The sequence below is a fragment of the Siphateles boraxobius genome, unplaced genomic scaffold (assembly GCF_051911475.1).
Source record: "Siphateles boraxobius isolate OS27281-9 unplaced genomic scaffold, OSU_SipBor_1 76, whole genome shotgun sequence".
NCBI classification, from domain to species: Eukaryota; Metazoa; Chordata; class Actinopteri; order Cypriniformes; family Leuciscidae; genus Siphateles; species Siphateles boraxobius.
Genome location: NW_027509204.1, coordinates 2,596,625 through 2,608,136, shown reverse-complemented (window position 1 = coordinate 2,608,136; position 11,512 = coordinate 2,596,625). Strand labels below are relative to the sequence as shown.

The 11,512-nt window shown below is 40.1% G+C and overlaps 1 protein-coding gene across 4 annotated transcripts; it reads left to right on the top strand.

Moving 5' to 3' along the window:
* The first annotated feature begins 27 nt into the window (after positions 1 to 27).
* ptpdc1b (protein tyrosine phosphatase domain containing 1b) lies at positions 28 to 10,720 on the top strand. Of its 4 annotated transcripts, none has more exons than XM_077217761.1 (11): positions 28 to 258; positions 944 to 978; positions 2,024 to 2,198; positions 3,457 to 3,537; positions 3,622 to 3,740; positions 3,873 to 4,010; positions 5,685 to 6,724; positions 8,149 to 8,331; positions 8,422 to 8,532; positions 8,606 to 8,697; positions 10,665 to 10,720. In XM_077217761.1, exons 2-10 carry the CDS (start codon positions 969 to 971, stop codon positions 8,690 to 8,692), a joined length of 1,944 nt encoding a protein of 647 aa, XP_077073876.1. In that variant the 5' UTR covers positions 28 to 258; positions 944 to 968; the 3' UTR covers positions 8,693 to 8,697; positions 10,665 to 10,720. The 4 variants fall into 4 exon arrangements, with proteins under 4 accessions (XP_077073876.1, XP_077073875.1, XP_077073874.1 ...); XM_077217760.1 differs by lacking the exon at positions 10,665 to 10,720 and adding an exon at positions 8,792 to 9,042; XM_077217759.1 differs by lacking the exon at positions 10,665 to 10,720 and having other exon boundaries at positions 8,606 to 9,042.
* Positions 10,721 to 11,512: the final 792 nt, after the last annotated feature.

Genomic DNA, 11,512 nt, shown 5'->3' with positions numbered 1-11,512 from the left:
TATTCACTCTTTGGCTTGATGTGACCGCAGTATTAACTTCACCTTCACTCAACACTTGCCTCTTGAAAAAGACCAGGATGTTCAGTGTATCTGGATGGATCCATGAGTTTTGCACAGTGAAGATTGTGCATCTTAAAGGACGGCAAAACAAATGATAAAGTGACAATTGCTTTTTACTCTAATATCAAGTTATCAAATCAGCGGTGCACTCAACAGATCGAAGAGAAAGGACAGTTCATTTTCTCTAGCTGTGTCTGGGTGAGTAATTCACACAACTCCTTTAGGAGAAATTCACATGATGCTCACAAAGGATATAGTTTCTTGGATTTTAGCCTTGTATTTCACATTTCATCCCAAAATCAAAACCAAACTTCCTATTTTGCATAAAGAATGAAACCTGATTTTGTGTATTGACTATCTCCATGGCTCACTTCCATTCCAAATTGTATTGCATCCAGATATTTAACTTCTGAGTGTTTTTTTTTTGTTGTAAAAAGTATTGTAATAGCTATTTTTTATTTAAATTTAACAAAAATATAACGCTATATTAAAAAATACCATGTAGAACAAAATATATATCATTTTCTTCCCATTACATGGGAGAAAATGGGGGGAAACTGCTTAATTGTCCTGATTGTCATAATGCAAAAGATCGTAAAAATAGACTTAACCTAATAAATAAACTGTTTTCAACATTGTTAATAATCAGAAATGTTTCGTGAGCAGAAAATCATCATATTAGACTGATTTCCGAAGGATATTGAAGAGTAATAATTTCCATCACAGGAATAAATAGCATTTTTCAAATAGAAAACAGTGATTTTAAATGGTAAAAACATCTCTCAAAATGATTGTATTTTCGATCTGATAAATACAGCCTAGCTGTAACAGAGCAAATGACCTCTTTACTGAAGTGCTAACGCGTTTTCCCTGTGACGAACAGAGATTGACATGGAGGAGGGAGTATCATGGACTTTGGTAAGCGATGGCAAAGAGTTACAGCCACATGTGTACATATATTGTATTAATAGTCAAATAATAACCATCAGAACCACACAGAACCCTGTATTCCTCTAGAGTCTGACTTTACAAGAACCACCATCTGACCTTTTTAAAGGCATTTTGATTTCTTGCTGTAATCAGTAAAGCGGCATGATCTGCATCTAAATGGCAGAACTGAGCCAATCTCATCAGTTGGCCAATTTGTTTTGCTCACCTGAGTAGAAATTTATTTCACAGTCTTTCCCTAAGACCAGGGGCTGGTTTCACAAAGATAGACTTTGACTATGGCTGAGATATAGTAAATAGTCAGACTTCAGATAGACATCTAAATCAGACCATTGCACAAGCACTTAAGACTCTGCCTATCTTAAGTAGGACTACACTGCAATGCATTCTGGGTAAAATAAGACACTTTTCAAAACAAAAAATATGGCGAATCGAGTAAGCGCATTCAACCGCAGTTTACCCCAGTGGAAAACATGTGTTTGTTGGAAAAGTATAACAGTTACAAGGACATTTTACTTGGGAAATTTAGCGGAGAATCTAGTAACAAGAAGAAATGTTTAATTTGGAAAAAGATTGCTATGACAGTTAACAGCGTTAATCCCACCGTTGAGCGGAGCATTAAAGACGTACAGAGAAGTCCTCATTATTATATATTTCCAGTAGGATACTGTGGTCCCTAAAAACCCTTTCCCTTCTCATAGCTCTCTCCATAACATCAACGCAAACCACAAATTGTGAGCCCTTTTCCCTTTTCTTTGGCTGTTTGTAATGTAACTGATTGTTACTGCTGGTTGCCACGGTAACAGAGTCTTAGACCTGAGTTAGCCTGGGTTAAGGTGTCTAATTTCTTTGGTCTAAATTAAGTCAGTCTTTATTTTTGTGAAACAGTCTTACTTGCATTAGACTAGTCTATCAGCAAATTTTAGGCTTGTCTAACACTATAGACCGGTCTAAAATAGCTTTGTGAAACCGGCCCCAGACTGAAAGCGACTAAATTATGATTGTGTTTTTAAAGTGACGGGTTCCAGGGTTCCTAGAGCCAGATACACAATGGTTGGAGAGGCGCTGCGGTACGTGATCCCCTGCCACATGCAGTGCTCCATGGGCTGCGGAGGACAGGCCTGCAAGTACGAGGACCCGTCCCACTGGAGCGAGGACCGGCAGGCCATACGAGGAGTCTACTCGTCCTGGTACGCTTACTTACACCTCTTCAAATATAAAAGTCTGACAATTTACCTTCTCTATATGTTGTGCTGAGATCTCTGTCAAAGTATCATGTTCATTCTTCCTTATTATATGTCAAGCAGAATTGCAAAAATAATTTTAAGATTATTTGTTTCAGAAAAGTGAACCTGTAATTAAAGGCTTGCTCATATTTGATTTTACACTAAAATCAAGCACTAGGCATCCAGACGCTTCTACAAACATTTGTGAAAGAATGGGTCACATGAGCTCAGTGTATTGTAGCGTATTTGCAATCTTTGCAATAAGTCCATTCGTGAAATTTCCTCACTAATAAATATTACACAGTCAACTGTTCTTGGTATTATAACAGTGGAAGCATTTGGGAGCAACAACAACTCAGCCACGAAGTGGTAGGCCACGTAAAATCCCAGAGCAGCGCATGCTGAGACTCACAGTGCGTAGAAGTCGCCAACTTTCTGCAGAGTCAATAGCTACAGACCTCTAAACTTCGTGTGGCCTTCAGATTAACTCAAGGACAGTGCGTAGAGCTGCATCCAAGCCTTGATGAATCATGCTTTTCTGTCTGGCAAATCGATGGACGAGTCTTGGTTTGGCGTTTGCCAGGAGAACGATACTTGCCTGACTGCATTGTGCCAAGTGTAAAGTTTGGTGGAGCCGGGATTATGGTGTGGGGTTGTTTTTCAGGGGTTGGGCTTGGCCCCTTAGTTCCAGTTAAGGGAATAATCCTTCAGTATACCAAGACATTTTGGACAAATTCATGCTCCCAATTTTGTGGGAACAGTTGGGGATGTTCCTGTTCCAACATGACTGTGCACCAGTGCACAAAGCAGGTCCATAAAGACATTGATGATCGAGTTTGGTGTGGAGGAACTTGACTGGCCTGCACAGAGTCCAGACCTCAACCCAGTAGAACACCTTTGGGATAAATTAGAGTGAAGACTTGGAGCCAGGCCGTCTCGTCCAACATCAGTGCCTGACCTCACAAATGCACTTCTAGAAGAATGGTCAAAAATTCCCATAAACACACTTCTAAACCTTGTGGAAAGACTTCCCAGAAGAGTTCAAGCTGTTATAGCTGGGCCAACTCCATATTAAACCCTACGGATTAGGAATGGGATTTCATTAAAGTTAATGTGCATGTAAAGGCAGATGTCCCAAAACGTTTAACTTTTTTGATGCGATAATAACCTGTTTTAATAGAGTAGTTGTGAATTTATGGTTCCTCTTTGTCTCTTTTTCTAGGATTACTGATAATCTGCTGGCCATGGCCCGCCCTTCCACTGAAATTATTGAAAGATTCAACATAATAGACCAGTTTTTGAGGTAAAACTGACTTAATCTTAACTTAACAAAGTGCCTTCAGAAAACTTGGTACACACTTATAATTCAACGTTTCGTCGTGTTAAGCTGTGGTTTGAAGACCGTCATTAACCTCCAATGCCCTGGTGAACATGCCAGCTGTGGAAACCAGCTCGATCCCGAGAGTGGCTTTACTTACCGACCCGAGACCTTCATGGAGGCTGGCAGTGAGTAACAGTTCTGTGTGATGTCACATAAAGATATCAAGAATCTTCTTAACGTAATTAAGTAATACCATAGTAGCTGTGGTTGTTCTTTTGTCTTCAGGTTATAAAGGTGCTCTTGTTGCTCTATTTTAGTATATTTCTACAACTTTAGATGGAATGACTATGGAGTAGCGTCTCTCACATCAGTCCTGGATATGGTGAAAGTCATGTCTTTCGCCATTCAAGAAGGCAAAATCGCTGTTCACTGTCACGCGGGGCTGGGCAGAACAGGTATAGCTCTGTTGTGTATGTTTACGGTATATTTAGATGAAAGTGGAGCAGTGGTGATATCTTTTTTAGGGTGATGTGGCTTATAGGCTTAAGCGCTGAACGGTTGCTGGCAGCCATAAGCTATCATTATTGTGTCCTCTAGAAAGACACTTAACCTCAGGTTACTCCAGTCTCAGAAATAATGCTAGTGTCAGTCAAGCACTACCCATCGAACATGTAATTCCTATTGTAATAACTATAAATTATGCATAATTACATGCACATTTATATAGTAAGTACTTACTTACTTAAATGTGCATGTAATTATGCATAATTTATAGTTATTACCAGCTATTAGTTATTACCAGCTATTAGTTATTTATTAGTTAATAAATATTACTTGGTACTTAAATGTAAGATTACACTGTAACAAGAACAACTTAAATAAAGACTAACCAAATGTTTTTAAATGGCTTGTGGATAGCACTCCAACAAATAGCGCAACAGCATTTTAGGCAACCTGACTTGTAGTCGTTTCCCAATACTGATATTTTTTGGTAATAAAAATACTTGAACTGCATGTCGTGTTTTAATTACAATAGAGGGAATGCATTAACGTCACTGTCCCGCGGGAACACACTCCCTCAGCCAGACCGAGTGGCAAAAGACATGACTGGATTTAATAGGGCAAACTTCGAAAACACAAGTAAAACGAACGATTATCAGTTTAAACTAAAGGTTGGACTCAATATAGTGTTCCTTACAACTTACCAAAGATCCAGTGATAATGGATATTGACATGCAGCAGGAATCGTGTTTCCTGACATTTATATAAGCCTGATTTCGAAGCCGGGGAAATACATAAAGAAAATTTGCCTGTGAATGCTTTATGTAAATAGGTCTAAATCCAGGTGATCACTCATCGTTAAATATATCGTCATATCGTCCAGGCCTAAAACTTGTATAGTTTTTGTCAGTGTTTATTTAAAAGCATCCAATTATGCAGAATATATGATGGTAAATATTTAATTGATGAGATGTCAATACAATATATAACAATACAATATATGGGGGGATGGGGGTGTTTATGGGTAGGCCTACTATGATATTACACTACATAGCCTGTAATAAATGATAATGAATTTCAAACCTGAACCAAACATATTTTTATTCAAAGATCAACAGTCTGTCATTAGTCTTTAGTCTGCCACTAAAAAGCGGCGTGCTGAAGTTCTGGTACACCAGCCATGTCAACGAAAAGAATGAATGAGAATGTGCTTATCAATGCATTTCTAAATTCACGCCTACGGTATCTTTGTAGAACTTCAAAAAAGAGACAAACTGCAGCCAATGAGCAGTCGGCGAGGCTACAGGACGACTCAACCTCCACAGACAGTTTTTAATGTTTTATCAGACAATAACTACTCAAGATTTTGCTTTAGTATAATTTTAGGGACAATTAGAGCCGGATTTGGGATTCGGGACAACAGCTTAGATTTTGGGACGTCTGGTCACCATAATAAGGTTTCCCCTATTGAATTCAGTCCCTCAGCAGCTTTTTTGCCACTCAGTCCGGCTGAGGGAGTGTGTTCTCTCCCACGGGAAAGTTTAATTTAGGTGTGGTTCCTAGAAAGTAAAAAAAAAACGAAAACAAACTGCAATGTATACTAACTCTTTTTACATATTTTGTCATAGGTGTGTTGCTGGCCTGTTTCTTGGTGTTCACCACACAGATGACAGCAGATCAAGCTATTCTGTTAGTCCGAGGCAAGCGACCGAACTCGATCCAGACCAGAGGACAGCTCCAGTGCGTGCGGCAGTTTGCTCAGTTCCTCGTTCCCCTGAGGAACCTGTTTGCTAGCGCCGATCCTGGAGCGCCGGCCGTCACTCTTACACAGTACCTGATCCGGCAGAACCACGTCCTGCACGGATACGAGGCTCGTCAGCTGAGATTCATGCCCAAGCTCGTCCCCCTCGTCTGCAGACTCCTCCTGGACATCGCAGAGAACCGGCAGGTCATCGAGGAGGACATCGTCGAAGTCCCCGACATCACATCTGTCGTAGAGAAACCGATAAATGAGAACTCGATCTATCAGTTAAACAGAGAGATACCGGGAAACGGGACGACGATGATCCACCCACGTCTTCCAGGTCTTCCTCGAGCCAACGGAGACAACCCACAACCTCTTTACTACGTGCGTAAGAGCCTCAGCTACAGCGAGTCGGACCTGCAGAGGCTAGCGGCGTCTCTCAACCTCTCGGATAACCCTCTGGGTGTTTTAGCCAGCATACACTCATCGACCTTCGGCAATCAGATGGGGCTTTCCCAGAGCTATATCCCTCCTTCACTGGGCGCTTGTAAGGACAATCCCACCTACAGCTCAACCAGCAATATCTGGGAGCTTAAGACACTCATGGACCAGACCGAAGGATCCCAGCTGCTGAGAAGCAGGAGGCAGTCCTTCCTGCAGCGAAGCCAATCTGTGGGCGTTTCAGACGAGAAGAACACAAGCATCTCCAGAATGTTGTCCTTCTGGAAGAAAGACTGCAAGAAAAGTTCTGGCCCCGATGACACTGGAAATGTCCATGAGAGAGAGCATTCGGAGGTGCCTGTGATCAAGGTCCAGTCCGAGCTGTCTCTGGAGTCGCGCCGCCTCCTGGTGGCTCAGTCCCTCGCCGTGGACCTCGAGAGGGACGGAGGGAAGAAACACATCCAGAAAGTGGCCACTTGGCAGGTATGGGTACATGTGCTGTTGAACTAAGAAGATTAAAAGTCTAGGGTGTGGGTTATAACTTCAGAACAAACATACCTCCAGACATGACTTCGGGAAGATGATGCTCTTGTGGTCTAGGCTAGGTCTTGATCTGAATCTAGGTTTTGGCTCATGGTCTCTTGTACTAAAGGCAATAATTATCTTAACCACAGGTTTCCAGTGTCTTCACCATTTTAGAGGTTGCATGGCTAAATTACTTAGTTTTTCTTAGTTCATTTTTAAAGAGTTTCTGACTAAAGTTAATAAGAAACATGTTCATTTAATCTGACCAATAGTGGTCTTTGATGGTCTTGGTGGAGTCTTCAATGGTGACCTTTGGCTTTGGTCTTGATTAGTTGGGGACTCTTAATATTCAACAATAATATTGATCTGTCCGCATTGACATTATGAGAACTGAACTGGACGATGACATCACTGTTTTCTCCAGAGCGGCTATATATATATTTATATTTAAATTAACTAAATTAATAACTTTTTCTACAACAAAAATGAACCATCACTGTACTTACTTAAGCTGGACTATGACACTATTTTCTTCTGGAAACAAACTTTGTAGAATTATTTTCCTGTTATCTCTGTAAAGCTGCTTTGAAACACTCTGTATTGTAAAAGCACTAAATAAATAATGGTGACTTGACTGATCAGCGCCTGAGCAGGCGTATATCAGTCCTACTACAGTTCTTCCGGGCTCACTTCGCCAACAAAACTGCACCTTCTTTGTTGGTCACCGCTAAAACCAGAAAAGTAAGTCCAAGGGGGAACTTCAGGCTCAGGTTGATGCAAGCCAAATATGTATACCTCCTCTTCATTAAAGATTACATGAACATGTGGACTAGTGAAATGAATGCTGTGAAAATTCAGCTTCTTCTCTGTTTCAGTTCATTTAAATGCCTAGTCTAGCCTAGTTGTTGAACCAACAGGTCAGGGGTTAATGTGGCCTGGCGTAGACAGTCCTTTCAGCTGCTTCAGCATGTCAATGCTTAGGGTGTATTCACACCAGTAAAATCCACTACTTCATTTGCTTTGGTCCAGACCAAATATAATGTTGATTTTTTTGTTTTGTTTGGTTCGCTTTCACACGGCCCTTTTTGCAAGTGTACCAAAATCTGTAAACAAAACCACACGTGTGCTAAAGTCATCCATTCACACCTGCCCAAAAGATCCGCATCGAGGGGGAAAAGAACTTTAGTTTGATTCTGTCGAACTAAACAAGACCGGTGTGAATACACCCTTAGTTCGCCAGCCATCCTCACTGTCCTTCTGAAGAAAGGCAGCTCTGCATCCAGGACCTAGTTATTGTCTTATCTAGCTAATCAACAATATAGAAAATATGACCTTGGTTTTCTGAATGCAAGGTTAGTACATGTGTTTGTTCTTTTCTGCAGACCGACCTCAATCGGCAGGGAGCGTGGGAGCGACTGTGTTTAGAAAAAGACCCGTTTGTTCTGTCTGGAATCTTGTGGTCCTGGTTGGAGCAGCTCAAAGAGCCGATCATCTCCGCTCACGATGTTCATGCGCTACAAGAGACCAGCCAGGACCCCACGACTGCCCTCGACAGCCTCGATAGGGTGAGGTCACATCCTTTCATGATTCTAAATGGAACTCATTTTATGGAACTAATGGAACTAATCTGAATCTATTCTTATTACCAACTTCAGGCTTCCAGAGAAACAGTGAGGTGTATTCTTGACTGTTTCGCTCATTTATTTACAATACCTGAGGAAGTCGAGAGCGCTTTTCTGGATCGCGCAGCAAAAGCCTTCACACAGGTACTGTGTCTCACTCTAGAGATGTGTCTAAATGCTTACATGCACACTTTAATTCACTTTTTGCTTTCTTCAGATGAAAAGCACAGATTGTGGGAAGAGCGTCTTGAAGCTTGTTCTGCATGATTTGAGGTCGGCCGCCATGGACGAGTTTGAGGTGTAACACAGGTAACAATACCTAAATGAACACCTTCACTGCAAAGAGAGTTGTCCATCATCTCTATCCATCATCAAAGTAAAGCTCCACACATCCGTTTCTCAGTGACTGGTGATGCGAGGCACAGGACTGAAGAACAGGGTCATGGGAGGATCGCTATTAAAGTCTTTGTTCCTCGGCTCTTAGTTCAGATGGACAATACATGATCCATGGTTCCCATTTGTAAGCGCTGAAAATGCATCTTATATGGTTAATTGGGTAACGCTTTACAATAAGGATCATTAGTTAACATTGGTTAACTACATTTGTTAGCATGAACTAATAATTAACTGCACTTACAGAGAATTTTGTATTATTTGTTAGTTAATTTCAACATTTACTAATACTTAAGTATTTACTAATATTTAAAATATTGTTAACATTAGTTAATGCACTGTGAACTAACAATGAACAGCTTTATTTTTTATGAACTAACATTTATTAACTAACATTAACAAATACAGTAACAAATGTATTGCTCATGATTAGTTCATTACCTAATGTTAACTAATGAACCTTATTGTAAAGTGTTATTGTTAATTGTTTTGATGTAGAAGAATCACATACTGTATATTATGTGCCATGGTGTTAATACTTGAAAAGCACTGCAACTGAAACCTCTCATTTTTGTACCATGTTTGTACAGTTATTTGTAATAAAATAAGTAGATTGTATGCAAACGAAAAAATGAAAACTGTAAAAAAACTGTAATGTAAAATGAAGACAATCACTTTGTTACTATTTTCAGAACCTTGATGTCATTTTTCACAAATCTATACACAAAACTCACAACCAATGATCAAAATGCAAAATTTTCAAAACTCTATCCCTTTTCTCAATTGCTTGGATACAATACACATAAAACTTAGATCATTTGTTCATTCAACAAAAATCTCCTGTTCAATATGACACAACTTAACATTAAAGTACTACTATTTCAAAAGGCAATTCACACATTACATTTCAAATGAGTGTCTATACATTTCCTTTCAATTATCTAACTATCAATAGATACAACTGCTTAAAATGATAAGTAACTGTTGCATTACTCTTAATGCATAGTTGTATGGAAACAGACAAACAATCTTCCATGTTTACAGTAAATCATGAAAGTTTCAAGATAACGAGATTCATTGTCACCAATTAGCGTGGAGCATGAACCAATTAGACTACAATATCCATGGATGTAGCCTAATATTTTATCATACTGTAATGCTCTGTAATGTGGGCACTGTGTCTATGCTCCCAAATACTGTACCACCTTTTCAGACTATTTACAGTATTGACATTATTGCACTGTATAGATGCAGGCCCTAGTAATTGCTTGTCCAATTCTGCCAAATCGTTACTGGTGATTGAGAGCACATTGTGGAATGAGTATATAAAGAGTTGACTGGGATCCATTGCAAGAGCATAGTGATACGTAACATGGAGCCAGCAGGTGATCCAGGTCACAATGGAGATCAAGCAGTGGTGGGAGCAAGACGAGGAAGATGTGTTGGTCAAAGGAATGACAGGGGACAGGCACCCCTTCTGAGAGGTGGTCGTGGGCCTCGTTTGAGAGGTGTGGGGGAACGTGGTAGAGGACAGGCACCCCTTCTGATAAGTGGTCGTGGGCCTAGTTTGAGAGGTGTGGGGGGACGTGGTAGAGGACAAGGCCATGGACCAAGACAGCGGCAGCAACAGCATAGAGTGTCCAATTAAATTCTGGCAATAGTTGTAGACCATGTCATAAATCATTGCATGACAATGACTGAGTCGGCTACAATGATACAACCAAACCTCATAAGGTCAACCGTGGTCTTAATAATCAGAACCGGTAAGTTATCAGCATGCACTAAATATTATGCAACTCTCAATTGTCAAATGACTAAACCCATTGTGTATCACAGAATAGGTGATGTGACCAAGTGTCTTCTTACTCTAATGTTCCCTGTAGAAGTGTGACCAGGCAAAACTCTGACTGACCAACAAGAGCAGGCTGTGTTCGATTTGGTTTGGGCCAGAAATGATATTCGCCTTACAGAAATTCGCCAGCATATCTTGGACAATGAAGACCTGTTCAACAATGTGGGATCCATAAGTTTGTCAACTATTGCACGCATACTGAAAAGGCACCAGGTATCTATAAAACAACTATACCGTGTGCCTTTCAAAAGAAATGCAGACAAAGTGAAGTAAACGAGGACTGAATATGTTCAGGTAAGTTCAGTTTCAAGACGGCTGTTGTAAAAACATTCCCAAAAATTCTACATTGTACAGTAATCTCTAAATCTCTTTCCAAAATGTATTTTTAGAGGAACCTACCAATCAGGTTTAGGTAAATCAACCTTACAAACTAAAGCCTCAAAACTAGAATAAGAGTCTATAAAAAGAGGCTTACATGGAAACCAGTTCTTGAAAATCACAGCGACCCCCCCACCACGACTAAAAGTTCTGGGGCAACTGAGATATTTACAGTTCGTAGGACAGAGTTCAGATAAAGAAGTTCGATCGTCTGGAGTGAGCCATGTTTCAGTGATGAAAAGAAAATCCAAGTTATTTGATGAGAAAAAGTCATTCAAAAGAAAAGTTTTGTTTGTAACAGATCTGGCCTTTATCAAAGCCATTTTAAGTGGCATCATGTTATTTCCCAATAAAAAGGATTCATGAGGGGAGGTTTTTGCTACGAATCATAGGGAGTCAAATTTCACACCACACTGTAAAACCTATATTGTGATTGTAATATATTGATGCAAAACACTACAGTACAAACTTTGTTCAATGATTCCACTGTCTGTAGTATTC